Raw genomic sequence first — 23,215 nt, forward strand, 5'->3', positions numbered from 1 at the left:
TCTATGGCCATATCTGATATGTGGGGGAGGGTGTGCTCCTTGCGGGGAGAGTGAACAGGGGCCTTTTCAGGCCCAGCTGTGGCTTCTGTGGCAACATAATAACCTTAAGAAGTTCCTAGTCTTTCTGGTCTGTTTGCTTCTAGTCACCCCCACTCATCAGTCACCACATTCACATTGCTTGCTGGACCAAGTTCTTAAGCTTGTTTGACTTCCCAGCTTCTGTGGTTGGCCCACCTCTGTCTTCCATCTTCATCAATCTCTACCTTGAGGGCCTCCAAAACATGGACTTGAGCAGGAAGGCACACCTTCACTCTGCTCTTTACTATAGGCCTGTCTTCCTTTGCTTCCGTGCAACATCTGCTTGAGAGGCCTTCGAGAAAGGCTGTGAGCGGTGATGCTATCTTCTGCTCTTCCCGGTCCCAGGGCAGTTAACGTCTCTCATCTCCCAGTCTCCAGATGCTGTCTGTTCCTTTACACCATTGCTTACAAACTTACCAACAATTCTTGCCTGAGCTCATCTCTTTCTTGTAATGCTTTGCTAAGAGCTGCAGGGAAGGAACAGCCAATGCATGTTCCCATTCTGTTTCCTTCCAGCACCTTCACCTACAGCTGCAGGCTTCTTGGTCAGAGTTCCCAAAGCACAGTGGCTTGAAAAAGACAGAAGTTTATTTCTCTCTCTTGCTCGCAGTCCCAAGGTGAGTGGTTTGGGTTTGAAGGGTCCCTTTCATCTTGTTTTTCCACCGTGTGCTAGGGCAGTGCTTCTCAAACTCGCTTTGTTTAGAGACTGGTTTTCTTTATTTTCAGTACAGCAAAGAGCAATAGCTGTGGTTTATACTCCACTGATCATGCACTTTGTCTTTCACAGTAATGTCAAAGTGCCATAAACATTTCTAGGTGTTTATTTGCAATTTTGGTACTTATTTCTTCATTGGTAGAAACTTGTCTGTGAACTACGTGGAATCAAGCTCCTCTAGGGCTTCGCCCTGGTCTGAATGCTGCATGCGGAATCACAGGCCCATCTGTACTACAATTTGCAGGGAGAGCATGGAGGGGCACACACGGCGTGTTTTAGGGCTAACCTGGAAGTGGCGAACTTCATTTATGTTCACATTCCATTCCAGAAACTTAGTCCTGTGGCCAACCTAGCTGTAGGGAGGCTGGGGAATGGAGTTCGTTACAACTGGAAAACAATTTGGCAGTCTGTGCCATAGAACATAAAGCTAAATCTAGATACAAAAAAAATAATCATGAGAGGAATGGCAGGGGAGTATACAATTATGAGCAAATGAGTTAGCAGGATGAGTTCAGTGTCCTACCAGGCAGAACAGGACTTCTGAGAAATGGAGTCAAAGGTCCTGCTAGTCCTTTGCAGCCTGAGGGTCAGAGGCCTGCTGCGTGGTAAGGTCAACAAGGGGGAGTTCACTTGAGAAGAGGCTGAGAACCATTCTCGGGGGGAAGCCCAGCAAGGATATACTCAGGTTTGGAGCTGAGTTAGAATACCCAATATCCAGAGGGCTGGAGCAAGAGCAGATTGAGAGCCCAGAACATTATAGTAGTGAGGACCCAGTGGGGCATCAGGGAAAGGGGTTCTACTAGTCTACCCTGAGCTTAAGCCAAACACCCAAGGTCCTGGCCAGTACGAGTGGGACAAACCCTGTCCCATTCCAAACCTCTCTGCCAACTTCTGAATGCTGTACTACAAACAAGGAGAGAGGCCTGAGACCACCATCATTCTAGCTCCCTACATTAAAAACTGGTGTTTAAACCTGCAACTTTATTTTTTTTAAAGATTTTATTTATTTATTTGACAGAGAGAGAGAGAGCACAAGCAGGGAAAACAGCAGGCAGAGAGAGAAGCAGGCTCCCCGCAGAGCAGGGAGCCCGATGCGGGACCTGATCCCAGGACCCTGGGATCATGACCTGAGCCGAAGGAACCAACTGAGCCACCCAGGTGTCCTGAAACCTGCAACTTTATTTTTTATTGTGGTCTCATTATCTCCAAGAGCTGAAATGAGGGAAGTTGAGAGTTCCAACCTACATATATACTATCTTTAGGGTGACTTTATTCTTGTTTATCTTGAAGGCAGTCTGGGAGCTTAGCATGAGAGGGGGAGTGTGAGAGGTGTCAGGGCTTGAGATGGTTATTCAGGAGTCATCCATATAGAGAAAATAATTTAAGCAATAGTAGTTAGGGTGGAAGAAAGTTTAAAGGGAAGAGAAGAGGAGGCCGAGAACAAGTCTAGGAGTGTATACATTGTGGGGCTGATGGGAGAACAGGGGACAGAGGTATTGAGGACAATGGGAAAACACCAGGAAAAGATAGAGTCCCAGAGGCTCAGGTGGGGAGTTTCAAGGAGGGAAGAACTATTTGTCAACCTCCACAGTGAACCAAAGGAAAAGAGGGCTGGAAACCAAGGATTTGAGAATTACTCAATAAAATGGAACACATTTTTATTTTGTGCTGATTACAACCAAGTACTTGTTTGTGCTTCAAAGAACAGGGAGAGAGGATACCAGCTGTGCTTCCAGCAGGTTTGGAAGTGATGTCAAGACAAAACAAATATGCAGTAAAGCATGTTGAATGCCATAGAAGAGGTATCTAATATTTCTCCACCAAATTTCTTGAAAGGATAGCCTACGCTTTCTTTTTACTCCTGGTTATTCAACATAATGTGATCAAGTTTCCAACTCCTCTACTCCCTACCAGCTAACTGAAACTAACCAGCACAGGAACCAAACATTTATTGTGCATCTACTCCATGCCCCTCTATCGGGCATCAAGTGCACAAACGTAAGTAAAGAAACCGTTCTAGCCCTTGAGAAGCTCACAGTCTGGTGGGAAAGGCTGACTCTGGGGTAGAGGCTGCTCCTCCCGTGCAGTCTCAGGGGAGTTCTCCCCAACAGTGCCTAAAACAGCGTCTGAATCTAGTGCATAAAAAGTCAGTTCAGGAAAATCAGGTTGTACATGTAGGAAAGTTCCAGTTGTATAGATTTGTCTAGGTTCCAGAGTCAGGGATGGCCTCAGACCTCCCCTAAGCATGTCTGTATTCGTACTGGAGGGGCTGGTGGAGGGGCAGAGGTGAAGAATGCTAGGGTACGAGGAAGCTATTATTGGGATAGGGATGGGCTTATTCCTGAGAACCCCCCCCCCCCCCCCATGCTTTGAGCCTCACAGCTTCTTGGCCTATTCAGGGACTCTGTCAGGCTCATGTCCCCAGAGTCTCAAGACTGTCTGCCATGTAGCCTCGCCAGCAAGGCGGCGGGCTCCGGCTCTTCTGAGAGGGCAGCACTGATGCAGGACTGCTCCCAGCTGGCCCTGCCGCCGGCCCTGCCACGGACGATGGCTCGGCCGTGCCCTCCAACACGTAGCCCTTGCGGGATGTCTGCATTGTTTTTGCCTCGCATAAGGCTACAGTTGTCTCTACCCGCCCCCCCCCCGCCCGCCCCAGGCATTATAAAGAAAAGACTACTGATTCCTTTGCCATACCATCGGGTTTCAAACCTGGCTAATCCTTAAGCCCAACCTAACACTTAAATCCGTGGCGTCTAAGACCAGCAACACGGTTGGAGTTGGGACTGATCCTGGATGACACGGAAGGACATCAGTGACGTAGACTCCAGTGTGCGGGGATCTGGGGGAATCCAGTGCCGTCACCTGTATTTTATAAAACCCCTATCAATGGGTAAATCACCCATTGATTAAGTCACCTACCATGTGTAGAGAAATTTAGTAGGGTTCTGGTGCAGGTAAGGGGACACTGAAGACATCAGGATTGTGATACTGGTCCGTGCCCTCAGGAATACGATTTATTCCTCTTTCCTTCTCTGGGAGTTGTTATATTCACAACCAAGAAATGTTAAAGTGTACTAAATATTACTAAAAGATTTAAGAAAATCCATAACATACTAAAACCTTGAAAACAACACTTTTTGTTGTATTACAGTGTACTGGAAAGGGCATCGGTATTCTCAGTGTTCCACAAGAAACACATGATACGGTCAAACTGGTAGCTGGAGCAGGGGGGACGGTAACCTGGTAACCGGGGGAGGGCAGAGTTTATGGAAGCCAACAAGAGGTGGCGCAGTATCATCCAAGAGCTGGAAACGGCAAAGAGCAGTTAGCACCCCTCAACCTGAAAGCCAAGGGGAGGGAGGAGGGGAGGGGACAAGGAAAATCAGTCTCCCAGCCTGGGCCTCCTGCCTCCTCCAGATCTCTTGCTGTCCCCCTCGTCCGCAGGAGCTGGAGGGCAAGGCTTGCTGAGGCCGTCCTGCAGGGTACGGAGCACAAGGAGAAGGGTGGAGGGGGGGTCGGAGGGGCCGATGTATGAGGTCAGGCGCGGCACTCAGATGTCTTTTATATACATTTCCACGACACAGGCACGCTCTTCTACCACGAGGCAGGCGCAGGGTGGGAGAGGGGGGCAGGCTGGGGAGGGCTGTGAGCCTCCCACTTTCGTGATGAACGCTGCTTCCTGACTAAGGCCTAGAACTCCTGCCCGAGACCCTGTGACTTGTTCGTTTAGCCATAGCAATGCCCTCCTGTGGAACCTCGGAGGCTTTGATTACAGCAGCTGCTTCCTATTAGAGCCACGTGTTTTGAAAATATGATTTCCCTTTCTCTACAGAGTTTTAGGATTTAGTCAGGCCCTAACCTGGGCCGGTGTGGTCTCTAGAAGCATGGAGGGGGTCACTGCAGATCATAATACTGACCGATCGCTGGTAACAGCGGGGGGGGGGGGGATTATTGGGAACAAACTGTGTAGAGCAAGAGGCTCTTGAATATCCTTTTTAGGACTGGAGGCAGGGGACAGGGTCATGAAATGGAACGAGCAAGGGAATGCAGTACTATGGTTAGGTTAGGACAAATGGTTTGGACCAAGATTTTGTCTATTGTGGATTTTACATCTAAAGACACCTAATTTTCTTCTCCTGGGAAGTCTTTGCTGTAAGCAGGAACTTCGAAGTTTCTCAAAATGTATTTTCACAGTGACCAAGTTCTTCGTACAAGAAGAATATCTTTTTCAGCTATAAATGTCCACTCTTTAAATTTTGGCACTTTCCTCCTTCAAAGAGTAAAGCATGTGATTGCATAATGGTCTAAAGTTTATTTCCTATACAATAGAACATACGTAGTTATATTCTTTGTAAATATTAATTCTTTTTTTTTTTTTTTTAAAGATTTTATTTATTTGTCAGAGAGAGAGAGAGCACAAGCAGAGGGAGTGGGAGAGGGAGAAGCAGGCTTCCCGCGGAGCAGGGAGCCCGATGCGGGGCTTGATCCCAGGACCCTGGGATCATGACCTGAGCCGAAGGCAGACGCTTAACGACTGAGCCACCCAGGTGTCCCTGTAAATATTAATTCTAAGCATTGTGATTAGCATCTTTACTTTTGAGAGGGTCAAAGGACAAAGTGTATCTGTTATCTTTCTAATCTCATGAGGTAGATGGGATTAAAATTGTATAATACATTAAGCAAACACAATTAAATATTTACGTTATATTCTGATAAGTCAGGGAATCTGCTGATCGTATAAAACCTGTGTCTCCCTTGGTTTAGCTCTGTATGTTTTCCGGTTTGCTTTCCTGTTTAATCAAGAAGTTTAAGACAGACTTCAGTCATCAGGGACAACTGGGGAACAATGCGTTTGCTCGCAGTTGTTTATTAAACAAGCCCTAGGGTAGAAGCAGTGTGTATACCGTGGCCTCTTATTAATCCACCCACTCGATGGAGAGCGAGAAAGCCGTGCCTGAGCCAGCTGACTTGTGGCGGGTGGTCCTCCGTCCCTGCAGGGCTCATCCACACGCAGTGGTACAGTGACCTGTTTATTCTGCGGAGCTCCAGCTGCCGTGGTCCCCCGCGGGTCACCACCTGCGGCCGAGGAGGACTGGAGGCACGGATGTTTGTCATTGCCCAAACGCACCCCGTGGGTGCCTGCCCCTCCTCTGTGTGGCGGCTGCCTGGGAGCTCTACTCCCCGTAGAGGCACTGGGTGCCTTGTGGGGACAGACGGTCTCCATCAGAGCAATTTTGTACGCCTGACTTTACCATTCCTTCTTAAGAGACGGAGTGGCGTGCAGTGTAAGCGAAGTTGAGTTTAGCGTTCTTAAGAGAAATGATCTAGGGTACGAAGATAGGGTGTCAGATTTGTACACTTAACAGGCATCCCTAAGTAAACATATTAGCTTTACCCAATAACAGAGGCTTCCAGCACTCTATTGTAGACAACCTCCATTTACATTGAACCCCAAACAAATTGCCTCTCCTCTGTGTATTTTACCCTAACCGAGGATAGTGGCCGTTCATGAAACACGCGAGCTCTATTTATCTTAAAATTACTGAAGTATAGTGAAGTTCATAACATCCCCTCCTCTCTCTTTTAAATCTATTTTAGTATTTATTTATAGGACGGTTTTATATTTACAGAAAAACTGAGCAGATAGTATAGAGTTTCCGTGTTATATATCCCCTCCTGTACACAGTTTCTCCAATTATTTATATCTTCACCAGTGTGGTACACTTATTACAATTAGTGAACTGATACGGAGACAGTATTATTAGCTGAAGTCTGTATTTTATTCAGATTTTCCTAGTTTTTGTCTAATGTCCCTTTTCTGTTCTAGGATCCAGAATACACATTATATTTAGGTGTTACGTCTCCGTCGATTCCTCTTAGCTGTGACAGTTTCTCAGGTTCTCCTTGGTTTTCATGACCTTGACAGTTTTTGAGGAGTCCTGGTCAGGAATTTTGCAGAATGTCACCCAATTGGGAATTGTCTGAGGTTTTTCTCATGATGAGACTGTGGTTGTGGGTTTGGGGAAGGAAGATCACAGAGTTAAGTGCCATTCTTAACATATATTAAGATTACAGATGGGCAATATGACTTATCACCACTGTTGTTGACCTCGATCACCTCGCTAAAATCATTTGTCAAGTTCTCCACTGAAAAGTGACTCCCTACCCCCACCCCTTACCTTTTCCTGCTGCCCTCTGGGAGAAATTATGTTCCCTTCTTTTAGAGCAGAGTGTCTATGCAATTTATTTGGAATTCTTCTGCATGGGAGATTTATCTCCTCTTTCTTGTTTGTTATTTTATTCTGTCATTTACTCACATCAGTATGCATTAAGGGTGTTTATTTTATACATTTGTTCATAGTCCAATGCTATTTTATTTTGCTTCTCAAATTGTTTTAGCTTTGGCCATTGGGTCCCCCTCTCTTTTGAAGTTATGTTTAAAGAGGAGCCATAGTTTCTGATGTCTCTACACACAAGGGAGAGGTCTCTACTGTGGGACTGCCCTTCAGACCACCCTGTTCAAGGGTGGCAAACTCTATTCCTCACACCTCTCAGCCGCAGGGCTTGGTGCCAGGTCTGTGGAGGGAAATGAAAGAGTTGTGAGATCCAAATTAGAGAGTACGCCGAAGAAGAAAGTAATAATGCTCAGTTTGGGTAAACAGGGGCATACAGGCATGTGTGCACAAGGACTTGATTTCGTTCTATGTCTAACAAGTGTTTGCTGAGTGCCTACTATGTGCTGGGCATTGTTCCAGGTACTGGGGATGCGCCTTAACGACACAGCACCCCTGACTTCCTAACGCATGGGAACAGACCATAACCACAGTAGTTTCAGGTGGTGAGAAATGCTGCAGAGAAGGACCAAGAAGGACAGAGGGTGGAAGCGCAGCAGGGTGGTGTGAGGTGTTCTTTTAGGGGATGGCAGAGGAGGGATCTCTGATGCGGTGACATTTGAACAGGAATGAAGTGGGGCAATGAGCCTGTGGCTATCTGGGGGAGGAGGTGTCTGGGCAGAGGGAATAGCAAGACTAAAGGCTTTGAAATTAATGGCTAAAATGAACGTCAGGGATCGTATGTGGATTTAAATCTCCTGTGCTATCCTGATTTTGCCGTTTACGTGAATTACTGACAAGAATTCAGTGAGCAGACGTGATTGCTTATGCAGGAGCGGTCTCTTTTCTCTGGTCGTTGGCACACCGGCTGACCTAATCTCTAACTCCCTTCTGGCTGGGGTTTCCAGAGAGGAGAGAACTGTTCTACCTTTGCAGGCCCTCGGAGATGAAAATATGCATAGCGCCCACTGACCTCATTCAGGATGCATCCAGTTTCGTCCTAGGAGACAGAGGGAAGCGTTATTGAAAGCCAGCTAAAAGGCCAACAGCCCATGTCCTGTAAGATGTAGCTAGAAATAAAAGCTGCTTGAGTGGTTTTCAAATGTCTTAATTTTCATAATTGTTTCCACATTATGGGCTGGCTGAACATTTTTTCAGAGAATCAGGTTTGGGAGAGTCTAAATGAGAGCTTTGCTCATGAAGTTTTCATTTGGATTCCACATATAGACTTTCTAAACCATCATTTTATGAAGTCTTAAATTACTGAAGTTTGAAGTTGTGGTAATAGCTCCAAAGTTTAACATCTTTTGTTTTTGGGTCACAACTAGCCAAATCCTCTAAACCTTTAGTATAAAAAAAAAACGAAGAAGAAAAGAAAGGGAAAAAAAAGAAAAAAAAAACCCAGCTTGGGATTTGGTGGAATTAAAGTTAGGAACATTAATCTTGAAATTGACCATATTGTGGGCCTACTTATCATAAAATTTGAAAACATATTTTCAGAAAAGTGCCCCTTCTGTGTTTCTCAGGGCTATTAAAAGAAAACAAAGAAACCCTAGGCGCACCTGAGTGGCTCAATCTGTTAAGCATCAGACTCTTGGTTTCAGCTCAAGCCCCTCATTTGGCTCTGTGCTCAGCGTGGAGTCTGCTTGAGATTCTCTCTCTCTCTCTCTCTCCCTCTCCCTCTCCCCCTCTCGCTCTGCCCCTCCCGATATCGTGTCTGTGTGCGTGATCTCTCTCTCTCTCAAATAAATAAATCTTTAAAAAGGAACCCTAAAGGCTATTTATAATGTCCCCATTTTTTTTTTTTTTTATAGTACAAGACAGTCTTTGAATGTGTTTTGATTGGATCATTCTATTTTGGTGATTCTATAGTTATTGTAAGTATGACTGTAGTTCTTGGTCTGTCTGGTGTTTTGTTTGCCCAGGGAGAGAAAGTGTGATGTTGTCCATAAGCATGGGGTCCTGGGAGCACAGCTTCCCCAACAGAACCCAGGGTCTTCTCTTACTGGTTGTATGACTGTCGGGAAGGGCACTTCAGTTTCCTCATCTGCAAAGTGGATATGATAATAGTATCTACATCACTGTTGGGAGGATTAAATGAGATAACTCACTAGGCACAAAGCCATCACTCAAACACTAGCAATTAAGAATAGTAATAATGATATGGAGATATTCAGTAACTAACCCAAGAGCACAGTTAAGTGAAGCTGTTCTCTAACTGACCTACTTAGTGGGTGATGTGTAAGTCAGCAAAGATGTTTAATTGAACTTGTCATTTTAGTGGGGGAAGAGGTAGTATAGGATGGAGATTCATTCATCCCTTCCACAAATGCTGATCCTATGGACGTGATCTTTTTTTTTTTTTTTAAGATTTTATTTATTTGAGAGAGAGTGAGAGAGAGAGTAAGAACACGAGTGAGGTGAGGGGCAGAGGGAGAAGCAGGCTCCCCTCTGAGCAAGGAGCCCGATGTGGGGCTCGATCCTGGGACTCCAGGATCATGACCTGAGCCAAAGGCAGACGCTTAACAGCTTAACCGACTGAGCCACCCAGGGGCCCCTACAGACGTGGTTTTACGAGGCATGGTCCCTGCTGTACTGGAGCAGAACAGTCTAGCTGTGGGGGAGTGGGCATAAAAATAAGAGAAAACACGTAACAAAGGATAGGTGCTCTGGTGAAGATAAACAGGCCTCTAGGGTTACTTTGGATTGGTTGGAGAAGGTATCTCTGTGGAGGAGATGTTGAGGCTGGGATCACAGAATCATATTTTAAGGTTTGAGAGAGTTCAAGAGATGATACATTGATCATTTGTTAGAAGCTCCCTAAAGTTTTGGTAATTTGCAGCTAAGAAAATATGGTGATCCGTCATTAGTACGTCCTGGGGACTGTCAACAAGCTTGGCAGCATATGACAGGGAAGGAAAAAAAATCGAAAGCACTAATTCACAGAACTGCCAGTTATTCATTTTTGGAGCTCTGGGGTGATTGCATTAGGAAATGTTTTACAGGAGAGTTGGGGAAAGTGATGTCACAATTTGATTATAGTTGTCAACGTGTAAGGTTTTACAGCTACATGAAATTTTAAGTAGAAAGCCATTTTATTTTCATTATCACTGAAAAACTCTAAAGTGTGCTGTGCTGGTGAGAGTAGTAATAATGAACATAGTGAATACTTGAAGCTTTTCCTTTGAACATTAATTTTGATTTTTCGGAGCTGTATTTGTCAAAGAAAGGTTGAATACATTAAGTAGAATGTGTGTTCTGAAGACAGAATATTAAACTAGCATTTAAAAGTCTATTTATTTATTACAGAAAATGTGGAACAGAGAAAAAACTGGAAAAAATTGTTTTAAATGATCCCTAATTCCACCATCCTTAATGAAGTATTTACACTTTTAAGATTTTTTCCTTATTTTTTCTATATTTTTAAAAGATAGTCAAGAAATATGTGTGTGTATATGTCTTTGTGTATATAAAATATGTATGTATATGCATGTGTGCATATGTAATTATTTATAATTAAAATAATAGCATGTGCTTTTTCTCATATTACCACAACTTCATGGTAAATATGATTTTCAGTAGCTGTACAATATTCCATCCTATGGAATCTTTTTCACAGGTTCCCCACTTGAACTTTATTTGCCCTCATTGTTTGTTTCGCCCAAAAGTAGGATTTGAGGCTGTGAGGTAGGGAGCTGCTTGGTAGGAATTCTGGTTAATTATGTTTTTTTTTCTGTGACTTCTCAACTTTGGAAGATAAAACTACTTCTCAGTCTCAGGATGATTTTTTGTTAAAATATGTCTAAGAATGTGCCATTTGGGTTTTGATGGGGAGAAAGTTAAATTGGAAGATTTTTCAAGTAAAAATCATTGAGGATTTAGGATATCATATAATTACAAATTCCATCAAATTTGTGAACCAAAACTAAAATGTTAAGATCCCTTCAAAAGGAAATTAGGAAAATTTAAAGTTTTATTGGTAGTATCTTCATACCAACATCTTTCTGACATATTAATTGATATTGCTGATGAGTTAGTCAAGAATAACATAACTTTTAAATTAGAAATGTGTTTCTCTTAGCTATCCAGAGCATATAGCAAAATAAAATACATGAAATATTTTTTATTAGTGAAAGGACACATAATAATTGCACCATGAAAAATTTCTTTTGGATTATTTGTCTTGAATTTCTATATACTTCCAACACTACTGAAAGCCTGAATTTTCTCCTTGAATATTTAAATTGAATTTTACTAGATTAGGGTCTTCTGTTCAATTCTCATATGCTGCTGGTGGGATTAGAAATATCATCTGTCTTAAGGGCAGTTCGACAGTCTGTATCAGAAATCTTTAAATAAATTTATATTCTTTACTTCAACAACTTGAAATGTATGGATTAATCTTAAGCAAATAATTGGCCGAGTATGTAAAGATTAATGCACAAGAACACAGCCTTGTTTATAGAGGCTAAATATTAGGGGCAACTGAAATATCCAACATTTAGGGGTTAAGTAAAGCGTGTTATGATCATATGCTGGAACATTATGAAGCTATTAAAATTATATATCTATATTTGAGAAAATTACCATGATACAGCATAGGTCTATTGGCCTGTTGTATGGAGCTATCTTCTATTGGCAGTTAAACATTTGTGAATGTCTGCCAAAGAAAGTAATTTTTGTTTTGTCATTAAAATCAAGTCCCCTTCCTTGTAATTGAAAGGCTCTAGAGTCATTTGTCTCTTGAGACCACTCCCAGTTTTTTATTGTAAGCTTATAAAATGATATTTTACCTTCCATTTGCTATGGCAGAGAAGTATGTATCTAATTCATTTAAAAGTATCATTACACCATTAAAATATAAATTAAAAAGAACACTGTCTAAGATATATTTGTATTTTGTGCTACTTCAAATTGATATCTGATCGGCTTACCCTGATTCTGGGTATGGTATTGGACTGCAGAATTTATGAGAACCTTAAAAGCTGGGGATTTCTATTAAGCTTTTGCTGTTGGAGCCACTTCATTCCCACCAATGGACTGCTCAGTTTCTGGGCCTACTGGATCTCTGGTTCTCCAGTGAATAATTTGCAGCCTCGTTCCTTGACAGGGAGCCCACAGACATTCTCACTCTAAATTTCTGGCTTTCAACTCTGGTCTCCTTTGATTGGAAACTTTCATAGCTGTTCAGACCACTGTGAGGCAGAACTCCTGGTCTTTCCACCAAGCGTAGATGGAGAGGCATCCTAAGAGCTCCTCTCAACCCCTCCTTGGCCAGAATCCCTTAGTTTTGGTGTCCAAGAGATCTTGTCATGAGATGAGCATCTTCTGTCTGCCTGATACCCCAGTTTGGGGTCTACTTTCAGACATGTGTCCCAAGGACTTGCCCTCACTTGGCAGGTATGTTGTCACATCCTTGGACATCTGCCCAAACTCCAGAGCTCCGTCTTGTCCATGGCACCCTGCTCTTCCACCACCTGCTGTGTTGAAAGCCCAGGGAAGGAACCTAACTTAAAGTGATTGAGTTGGAAAATCAAGTAAGCACATTCACCACTGGTACAATTTGGATTAGGACAATAAGGAAAAGAACAAAAAAGGAAGGAGGAGTACTGAGAACACAGTCTTCAGCCCTGTATCACATGCTTAATAAGTGTGCATTGTCATTATAGCTTGAAACCAAAAGATGGTGGAAGGAGGATCAGGAGTGGAATCAGAAGTGGTAGAAAATTATCTCTTGGGGAATCAATTTGGTCATGTGAAGAGTAACTCAACACTCAGTTATCTTGGTGACAGTGTGCCTGGCATTACCAACTTGCCCTTGCCTAATGAACAGAACCCATAAATAATGAATGAGCTGGAAACCACCAGGAGAAAGCATTAATGTACTGTGCTGTAATTATTACTGATGCAGAGTGGATATTGCAGGACTCAGAAAATTTGATCTATTGCCGATCCATGATCAGTCAGTCAGCCAGCCAGCCATTCAGCAAATATCTGTCATGAGGCAGCCCAGGCAGATGGGTCTTGGGATTATACTGGTGATCAAAAGAGACAAAGACCCTCCCTCACACTTGCACCTAGCCTGGGAAACAGACAACAATTATTGATGCAAGATAAATGCTGTAATAAGAGGTCAGGGGCTAGAGTCCTGGAGCAAGGGACATTTACATCGGGATCTGAAGGATTAACAGAAGTTGGCCAGAACAGAGGCTTAGCAGTGGCAATTGGTGGTTCAGTGACTGAATTTGCAAAGAGTGATGTTTGTTTCTTCTTTAAATTTCTTTCTAGGATGTTCAGTCCTTCTCCACAATGAATGAGTGTTACTATGATAAGCGGATGGACTTTTTTTACAATAGGAGCAACACAGACACTGCCGATGAGTGGACAGGAACGAAGCTTGTGATTGTTTTGTGTGTTGGAACATTTTTCTGCCTGTTTATTTTTTTTTCGAATTCTCTAGTCATCGCAGCAGTGATCAAAAACAGAAAGTTTCATTTCCCCTTCTACTACCTGTTGGCTAACCTAGCTGCTGCGGATTTCTTTGCTGGAATTGCCTATGTATTCCTGATGTTTAACACTGGCCCCGTTTCAAAAACTTTGACGGTCAACCGCTGGTTTCTCCGCCAGGGGCTCCTGGACACCAGCTTGACCGCCTCTCTGACCAATTTGTTGGTTATTGCTGTGGAGAGGCACATGTCAATCATGAGGATGCGGATCCATAGCAACCTGACGAAAAAGAGGGTGACGCTGCTCATTTTGTTTATCTGGGCCATTGCGATCTTTATGGGGGCCGTCCCCACACTGGGCTGGAATTGCCTGTGTGATATCTCTGCCTGCTCTTCCCTGGCCCCCATTTACAGCAGGAGTTACCTCATTTTCTGGACTGTGTCCAACCTTGTAGCCTTCTTCATCATGGTTGTGGTGTACCTGAGGATCTACGTGTATGTCAAGAGGAAAACCAACGTTTTGTCTCCACATACAAGTGGGTCCATCAGCCGCCGGAGGACACCCATGAAGCTGATGAAAACGGTGATGACTGTCTTAGGTAAGGAGGAACCAAGTGAGCCATTTTCCCCATTCATTCAGCAAATGTTTATTGAGCATCTAGAGTATGCAAGGTGCTTACTAGGTAGTAGAAATGCAGTAGTGAACAAGAAGAGTCATAAATCCCCAACCTGCTTGGAGCTTATACTCTAGTAGGGGAAGACAACATAAGTATTTCAATAGGGATAAACAAAATAATTTTATGATACATTTTAATATAACACTTATAAAGAGGCTAAACAGGTCTAGTTTGCAATTCTAGCTTCAGCTAGAAGATGACTTTGGAGCAGATGGTGAAGGTGGTGAGGAAGTGAGCCGTGTGTGTCTGGGAAGGGCACCAGGCAGGAGATGCAGTAAGCACAGGAGCCCAGAACAGCAAGGAGGCCAGTGTGGCTGGAGTAGAGCGAGCTGGAAGAGTGGGAACATATGAGGTTGGAGGGTTAATGGGAGGTGTTGGGGCCACTCAGATCATGTAGGGCGGTGTGGTTATCATAAGGACTTTGGATTTTCCGAGTGAGAAGAGAAGCCATGGGAAGGTTTTGAACAAGGGAGTAACATGATTGGACCTGCATTTTAATGGTATCTCTTTGGCTGCCATTTTGTGAGGAGCAAGGGCAAAGGCAAGAAAATTGCTAAAGAGGGTATTTCAGTACTCAGAGTGGTGGTAGGGACTGGGACCAGAGGGCAGTTGGGAGGTAGTGCTGTGTGGTTGGATTCTGGATGTTTTTTAAAGGTCAGGGTGATAGGATTTGCTGACGAGTAAGTACGAAGCAAAGTGAGAGGAGGAGGGAGAGTGGGGTGTGTCATTCTACCGAGATGAGGAGGCTGAAGAGGTTTGTGGGGAAGGTCAGGAGTTTGGTTCTGGACAAATTAAATTTAGAATTGTATTTGGCATCCAAGTGAGTTATTGAATCAGGAGTTCAGGAATTAAGTCTGGACTGGAGATTCACTGAGAGTCATTGGGGGAAGAAATGGTATTTTAAACCTCAAGGCTGGATAAGCTCACCATGGTGAGGTAAATGTGGATGGTGAACATGGAGAAGAGGACCAAAGAACAAGCCTTGGGGCACTCCAGTGTGAGGAGGGTGGGAAGGCACGGAACAACCAACAGAAGAGCCCTCTAGGGAGTAGCCAGAAAACCCAGGGAAATATGGTGGCCTAGATGCTGTGAGAAGAGAGCCATCAAGGAAAGGGAGTATCAGCAATGTTAATACTCTTGGGAGGTAGAGTTAAATGAGGTCTTACTGGACTTAGTTTAACAAACAAGTGGTTTTTAGGTGACTCTGAGATCACATTTGGTATAGCCAAGAGTCTGTTCAGAACAAAATGAAGAAAGAGAGGAGAGGCCTTAGGACAGCACGTATGAACAGCTCTGAGGACTTTTGTTTTGCCCTGCCAGCCCTGTCTGTAGAAGATGTATTTGGTGCAAAAAATTTTCCCTTTGTTTTGTTTTCTCTCTGGTAGGCTGCCCCCCAACTCCAGTCCGGGTCACAGGTGGAATTGGTGCTGTGTGTGTTCACAGGACTTGTCTTCTATGTTAGAGAGTCCATTTCTTACCATGTGTGGTGGCCGCAGCAGTGGGGACTGTTCCTGAGAGAGGTCCTGGAGCATGTTCCTGTCAAGTCCTGATGTGAAGGAATTCTTGGGCAGCAATTCATAGTAGAGGACGCAGGGAATATGTGGTGTGGGGTGGCAGCCAGCAGGATGTGTCTAGGTCCTGAAATTGCCAGTAAGGTATGGAAGTCAGCAGACACACAGCATGACTGTTAAAATGATTTCAAACTGAGGATTTATGTTAGTTAACAAGTATTTATATAGTCCTTACTATGTGTCAGGCATTGTCCTCACTGTTTTATAGAGTGTAATCTATTCCATCCTCATGCCAATCTTGTGATGTAGGTGGCTACTGTTACCCTCATTGTCCGGATGAAGAAACTGAGCAGAGCAGCCTGCCCAGGGCCACTCAGTGATGGATGCATAGGGCCCCCAACACACACTGTGCCGTTGGCCTTCAGAGCCCATGTGTTTAACACTATACTCTGCAGCCAGTTTTGATTTATTTGGACTTTTACTGGTTTCCCTGGTTTCCTCTTTGTTTCCTCTTCTGTTTTGACCACGTCATTCTTCATTTAACCCCTTGACAAGAATGTAGGTTAAGAGTAAGAAAGGGAAGGGGGGTCACATTAATCAGTTTTTCCACCCTTGAACTAGACAGGATTTTGATGTTTTTGGCAAAGAGTAACTAACATTCAGTATTTATTGGTATTGTCCATGATGCTTAAAATGACTTGTAAGCATCATTGTTTGTCCATGTGTCTTGAAGGCCATGTGTCAAGAAGGTAATGACCTTCTTGATTAAAGAGAAAACTCTCTTTTTTTTCAGCACATTATGTATCATATACAGTGTGAGATGGAAAAGGTGTAATCTTAGGTGGGGAGAACAGGACTCCGTAGGACAGTCTTGGTCACTAGCTTCAGCCTGGACTGGTTACAGAAGGGTAAAATGCAGGAGCAGTGTGGTTTTGGCAGGTGTGGTTGGATAAGGGGGAAAAAAAACGGAATAAAGAGTGAAATTGCTAAGTAAGATAAGAGAAGTTGTGGTGCTGACATGGAACAATGTGGAGGAATTGGTTCATGGCGGGAAGACAGTTTGATGGCGAGGACCTGGGGAAGTTCCTTAGTGGTGAGACAGAAGGATCTGGTAGAAGATGAAAAGTCTGGGGACAGAGGAAGTGAAACTGAAGAGCTGGGTTTTTAGGCTTCTAGATCCTGATTTCTTTGAATAATAGAAGATATGGTTTTAGTCTCAAATCTGTCATTTCCTATAAGGGTGATCTGAAGTACATTATTAGCTCACCTTTTCCTGGTTAAATTTCACCATTTGAGGTGGAATAGATAATCTTTAAATTCTTTCCAAGTTGTAAAATCCAACGATCCTGTTATAACAATAAGTAACCAAAGTCAACACAGAGTTCAGTGTGTTGACTGTGTATCAAAGCACAGAGTCTTTTTCCATAAAAACATCAACCATAGTATCTCCTTAGGGAGGAAGCCCCTCAGTTGCTCACTGTGATGCGTGTAAAAGTTCCGTTGCCTAACACAAGCGTGTCCCAAATGATAGTATCTTTGAAAAATCAACAATGCTGGCTTTACCATCATTGTAATTACTGGTTCTAAGTATGTGTAAATTAATAGCTTAATATTTATTTCTGTAATGATTATCTGATTTAATCATTTAAACCTTTCTGCTTACATTGATATATATGTTGTAGGAAAGGTTAAGATGGAAGTTTCTTACAAATATGCCTTCTTTTAAATATTAGAAAGTCAATCCATAAATATATATTAACCGTCTCTTAAACAGCACCTAAAAGGCAGAGTTGCATGAATTCAGGGAGCTGAATCTCATTTCCGAGAAGGAAGATGGGATAGACAGGTGGAGTTTGGGGACGGCTTTTTGGAGGGCTTGGGATGTGATCTGGAAGGATGGGTGGGATTTGAATGGGCAGGAGGGAAAGATATTTTAAGTCAGAGAAATGGCAAAATCAAAAGCGACAGTAGAAACATCTAAACTTGCATAGTACCACAAGGAAAGCCCTTGCCAGATGCATGTTGTGGTACAACAGAAAATAGCTCAATTGTGCATCACATAGACTAAAATTGGAACGATACAGAGAAGATTAGCATGGCCCCTGCACAAGGATGACAGGAAAATTCATGAAGTGTTCTGTATTTTTTCAGCCATCAAAAAAAAAAAAAGAAAGAAAGAAAGAAAGAAATCTTGCCATTTGCAACTACATGGATGGAACTAGAAGTATTATGCTAAGTGAAATAAGTCAATTAGGGAAAGACAATTATCATATGATCTCACTCATTTGTGGGATTTAAGAAACAAAACAGAAGATCATAGGGGAAGAGAGGGAAAAATAAAACAAGACGAAATCAAAGAGGGAGACAAACCATAAGAGACTCTTAATCATAGGAAACAAACTGAGGGTTGCTGGAGGGGAGGAGGATGGGGTAACTGGGGGTTGGACATTGGGGAAGGATCATGATGTAATGAGTGCTGGGTATTATATGACTGGTGAATCACTGACCTCTACCTCTGAAACTAATAATACACTATCGGTGAATTAATTTAACTTAAAAAAAAAAAAAAAAGGAAATAGCTCAGTGTGAGCCAGGAAAGTTTAGTTGGCCATCCTCTTTGGAAGGAGAGAGGAGACCAGATGACCTTTGTGTTTCTTTCCAGCATTAGTATTTTGGCTGCACACAGCATACAGAGCTGGACAGGGGGCAGATTTTTTTTCCTTGTTGAGGGAGGTGGTAGTAGTGACGATGGTGGTGTGAATCTTGAATCTGTATGTGAGTGGAAAGGCATTTAGGCGTTGTGTTCCCATTTTAGCAGCCCTGAGGCAGAAAGCTTGCTCATTTCTGAGTCATGATGTGTGATGAGCCCTTTACATGAGAGAAGTTGCTTATTGAATGTTCCCATGGAAAAGACATTGGGGACATATGATCCTGCTTTCTATAGGGCACCAAGGCCCTGCCTAAGAGAGAGCCATGTATTTTGAAATCCTACTTGTTAACAAGCCTAATCGGCCTTAGGAACCAAGTAAAAAGCCCCCCATGGAAAAACTTCTCATTTATTGTCACACAACCCACGCCGTGAGCTGTGCACATGGGGATGTTCTGTTTCCTGGGAAATGAGCTGGATTTTCTTCTTTTTTGCAGAGTCTTGAAAGGTAAAAGAAAAGTAGGCTGAGGGGAGTTGTGAGCCATACTCTTGAAATCTTCCATAAAACATCTTCCATAAACCTTCTTGTCTTTCAGGATGGTGTTTTTCAAACCTCAGGTTGTGACCCACTGGCAAGTAATGAAATCAATTAGGAGATTCCAATTGACACTTTCTGTGTGTGCACAGGATTGTAATATAAAATGTATTTCTTAACACGGGTTATGGTCAAGTATGTTTGAAAAGCCATGGTCTTAGGATCAAGGTCTCTTTTCTGGCTAATAATGACTGAAATCTTTTAAATTACGAGAAGCATTATGGTTAAGGGACCTTGAAAAGGTTTGTGGTAACTGAAACAAAGAGCTGGATGTTTTTCTTGTCATTCTCCCTCCCACCCCTCCACTTAGGTCAGTGCTAAATCCTCCTTGCTTTCTCGCAGGGGAGAAAGGAAAGAGGAAAAGTGGTGGTAAAGAAACAGTGCTGGGAGTTCTCACACTAGAAAGAAATGGGTGAAAATTAAGTTCATCACAAGCCTTGCTAGAGTACTAATAATAGGCGTACACGTTGTTTCTGCAGCACTGTCCTTTTCAGTGTTTTAATACGTGTTCTCATTCCGTCTCGGGAAATCCTACAAGATAAGTGGGAAAGATATTATTCTATTTTCCTGACGCTCCCTTAGATGCACCCTCCACTCAGCTATGATTGTTAATGGTTTTTTGTTTGGCGTCTCTAAGCCTTGCACATAGTGGAATACCTTCCCCCTTGTTCTGTCTGGGAAACTCCCATTCATCTCGTAAGACTCAACTCAAGGGTTTATTTTCTGTGAATTTTTCCTTGCCTACCTAGGTAAACCTGCTTATGACGTCCTTTGGGCCGCCTCTCTATTTTGCTCATACTTCAATCCATCCACTTACTTGTTACATGCCTTCATTGTGAACTAGAGTGTGCTGCTTTGACGTCAGAGATGGTACCTTATTTATCTATCTTTGCACATCTAACATGGAGCACACTCTCTGGAACATATGTGTTGAGATTGTAATAGAATGAGGGAATGAATGAGGAAATGGAGGTTTAGGGAAGTTAAGTGGCTTTTCAAAAGCTGGATCTGAAAGTAGAAACCGGGTTTCCTCACATCCAGCCTGGCCTTTGGCAGGATCTGGCTGTAATAGGCCTGTGAGGTAGATGGTGACTGAGGAATGATGTGTCTCCCATTTTATAATATGGCAAACAGAGGTCTTAGAAGGGTGAGTGGTAGTGCTGTCTTGGGAAGAGGAAAACAGATGAACATTTTTTGAGCGCCTACCAGTAGGAAGTCTGCAAGTTACATGCTTTGGGGGATTTCATTTCACTTAGCCCTCATAATAATGCTACGCAGATCTGTTTTGTGAATAAGGAAATTTGGGTGGACTTAAGTGTCTTGCCCATAGACCCATAGTAGCAAAAATAATAACAGTTAACATTCACTTTGTGCTGTACATGGTTCTGGCATTTGGCATGTTCATTTAATCTCCTTGACAGCTCTTTTGAGGGAGGTTCTGTTATTATTGCCAGATGAAGAAACTGAGGCCTGGAGAGTTTTAGTGTCTTGCCTGAGATTAGTAGCAGAGCTGAGATGTGAATCCAAGCAGATTGGCTCCAGGACCCCACTCTTCAAGGTTAACGAGCAGCTTCACATAAGTGATAAGGATAGAACAACAGCGACCCCAGTAATGAGGTTTATAACTTGTATCTCCCTTGATTTCTAGTTATTTCTGTGAAGTCACTTGAACTCTCAACATTGAGTTTGCTCTTGCTTTGTGATAAAGATTTCTGCCGTGTGATAGTGACCGATGTGACAACATCTCTTGGGGGAATGACAGCCGCCCACTCTTGAAACTTTATGCAAGATGTAGACGGCAAGAACAGGTGCTTGGGAATAGGGAGGGAACCAGATTTCAGTCCTGGCTTTGCCACTTCCAAGTTATGTGACCCTGAGCAATCTGTGACTTATTTTCATAGACGTGGGGATAATATCAGTACCTCTGGCATGGCAAGGTTTTGAGGATGCAGTGAGACAATGCACATACAAGTACCTAGAATAGTGCTTGGTACACAGTATGTGCTAAGTCAATATGGCTACTCTTCTTAGGCCTTAGTTTGACTCTAAAGAGCCTGGCCTGCCCTACATTTAAGCAGAGTGCCCTTTTATTCCCAGTAACGTCACATGTCCTGTGAAGAGGGAGGCCAGAGGCCTACCATCGGTACCATCATGGCGGCAGGTTTTGTAATGGGGACAGATGGTCAGGAAGAAGTTGCCTGGGTGGGCTGCCTGACAGCTGGTGATGGCACCAGCTCAGTTCCTGGAGACCCAGGCCGACTTGGACACTGGGCACCACAGAACTGAAAAGCTCCGAGTTTGCATTACTAGACCCTGTAAACACCAACGCCAGCCACGAAATGCTGTTAACGATTTCTGTCTCTGACAGATGATCTTTGCATTAATAATTCATTTCACTTTTGCAACATTTATGAATAAAACATTATAAGTGAGACCCTGACCATTAAGTGTTAGCTTAATAAGAATCCCGTAATACAGCACCACCATCTTGTGTGTAATCTAGGAGACATTCCTCCTAAGAAACGGTCCTGTCTTGCTAATGAATCCTACCAGGATGCCTTGTTAGTCGAGTACTGTTACCACCTATCCCAGGGTTGGGAAGTTGGCTCTTTGTCTGAAAACAGCTGAGGCCAGAACCTAGGCCTTTTGATACTATTTATAGGTTTCATCAATGACATGTCCTTGTTCCATTAAAAAATTTTTTAAAAAGTGGACACCCGCACATACATACACACAAACACACACACAACACACACAGAGAAACCAGGAATCAAGAAACGCTAACAGAATCCCAGGAGATCCTACATTTGTTTTCAGCTTTAGTAGCCTGGTGGTAGCTTCTGCAGGGCAGAAGCCTACTTTCAGTGTTTGCTGCCTTGCATGCCTGAGTTATCAAGTATCTGTTTAAAAAAAAAAAAAAAAGTGAAAGCTTTGCCTTAAGAAATGCTGAAATGATCAGATCGTTGGCACGTAGGAGTTCTCTTGTTGCTGGGCAGTTCTATCAGGCGGAGAATGACTAAATCTTTTCAGAGTCAAGCCATTCTGTGAGTGCTCACGTGGCCCCCCTGGGTTGTGGCCTCCCACAGTACTGTTTGACATGCACCTTCTGTCCTCAGGGGCGACGTGGTGATGGAGAAGACCTCACCGTCTGCTCACAAGGACAGGTTCAAGTTCAACCCCGCTGTTGTGTGCCCCTCCATCCCACCGTTTCAAGTTGCCTTCACTTCTTCACAGCCCGTCCGCCCAGATGTGTTTGGAAGTCTCTGCCTCCCCTCTGCCTGGGTGGCTGTTTGGGTCTCTCTGACTCTCAGTGCTTTCTTCCCCTCCTGCTTCACTCCTTCACATGCCTCCCTCTGCAGTCAGGTCTAAAGTCATTTTTCCAACTCATTGTTCTCATGTCCAGTACAGTCCCTGCCCTTCCTTCTTTCTTCCATTTCTTCTACACACCCCTTCAGTTCTGTCACACCAAATACGACTCAGTTTCTTTTATTCCCCTAGCACACTTCCTCCTTCAGAACAGTTTTTCTGGCGGGTTTTCTTTTCTTTTTTTTTTTTTTATGTTATGTTAATCACCATACATTACATCATTAGTTTTTTCTTTTTAAAGAAACCTGAAGCCTTCCTCTTCAGCTGGAAGATATTCAGCAATTCAACAATTATTGACTATTTCCCAAGTGTGAGGTACAGAAACGCTTCTCACATTCTACCTTTGTGTTTTCCTCCCCTCCAGCTTTTTGAAGAATAATTGACAAATGTAGCTGGGTATGTTTAAAGTATCTGACATGATGACGTGATATACATATACGTTGTAGAATAATTACCAAGATCGAGATAATTTATACATTCATCCCTTCCTTCCTTCCTTCCTTTTTTGCAGTGAGAATGCTTAAGATCTATTCTCAGCAGCTTTCAAGTACGCAATACTGTATTATTAACTATGGGCATCACATTGTATGTTAGATTCTCAGAACTTAAAATTCTTATTACTAAATATTTGTACATTTTGACCTACATCTCCCCATTCCCCCTCCCCCTGGCAACCACCATTCTAGTCTCTGTTTCTATGAAATTGGCTTTTTCTTCCCTTTTATCCCCCTTACGATTACACATATAAGTGATACCATACAATGTTTGTCTTTCTCTGGCTTATTTCACTTAGCAGAGATGTTCCATTACCCAGCTACATCCAGTGCTCCTGCCAGCACCTAGCCAGC

At 43.2% G+C, this 23,215-nt stretch overlaps 1 protein-coding gene and 1 pseudogene across 1 annotated transcript in view; both read left to right on the forward strand.

Annotated features, from left to right (window-relative positions):
* Window positions 1-464: 464 nt before the first annotated feature.
* LPAR3 (lysophosphatidic acid receptor 3) overlaps window positions 465-23,215 on the forward strand; it is a 62,870-nt gene continuing 40,119 nt past the window's right edge. The window contains exons 1-2 of the mRNA XM_032416293.1: window positions 465-695; window positions 13,414-14,170. Of these exons, the coding sequence (XP_032272184.1) occupies window positions 570-695; window positions 13,414-14,170 (883 nt within the window). The 5' untranslated portion in view covers window positions 465-569. The remainder of the gene's footprint in view (window positions 696-13,413; window positions 14,171-23,215) is intronic.
* On the forward strand, window positions 17,810-17,906 carry LOC116626750 (annotated as a pseudogene).

The sequence above is a fragment of the Phoca vitulina genome, unplaced genomic scaffold, assembly GCF_004348235.1.
Source record: "Phoca vitulina isolate PV1807 unplaced genomic scaffold, GSC_HSeal_1.0 scaffold2, whole genome shotgun sequence".
NCBI lineage: Eukaryota > Metazoa > Chordata > Mammalia > Carnivora > Phocidae > Phoca > Phoca vitulina.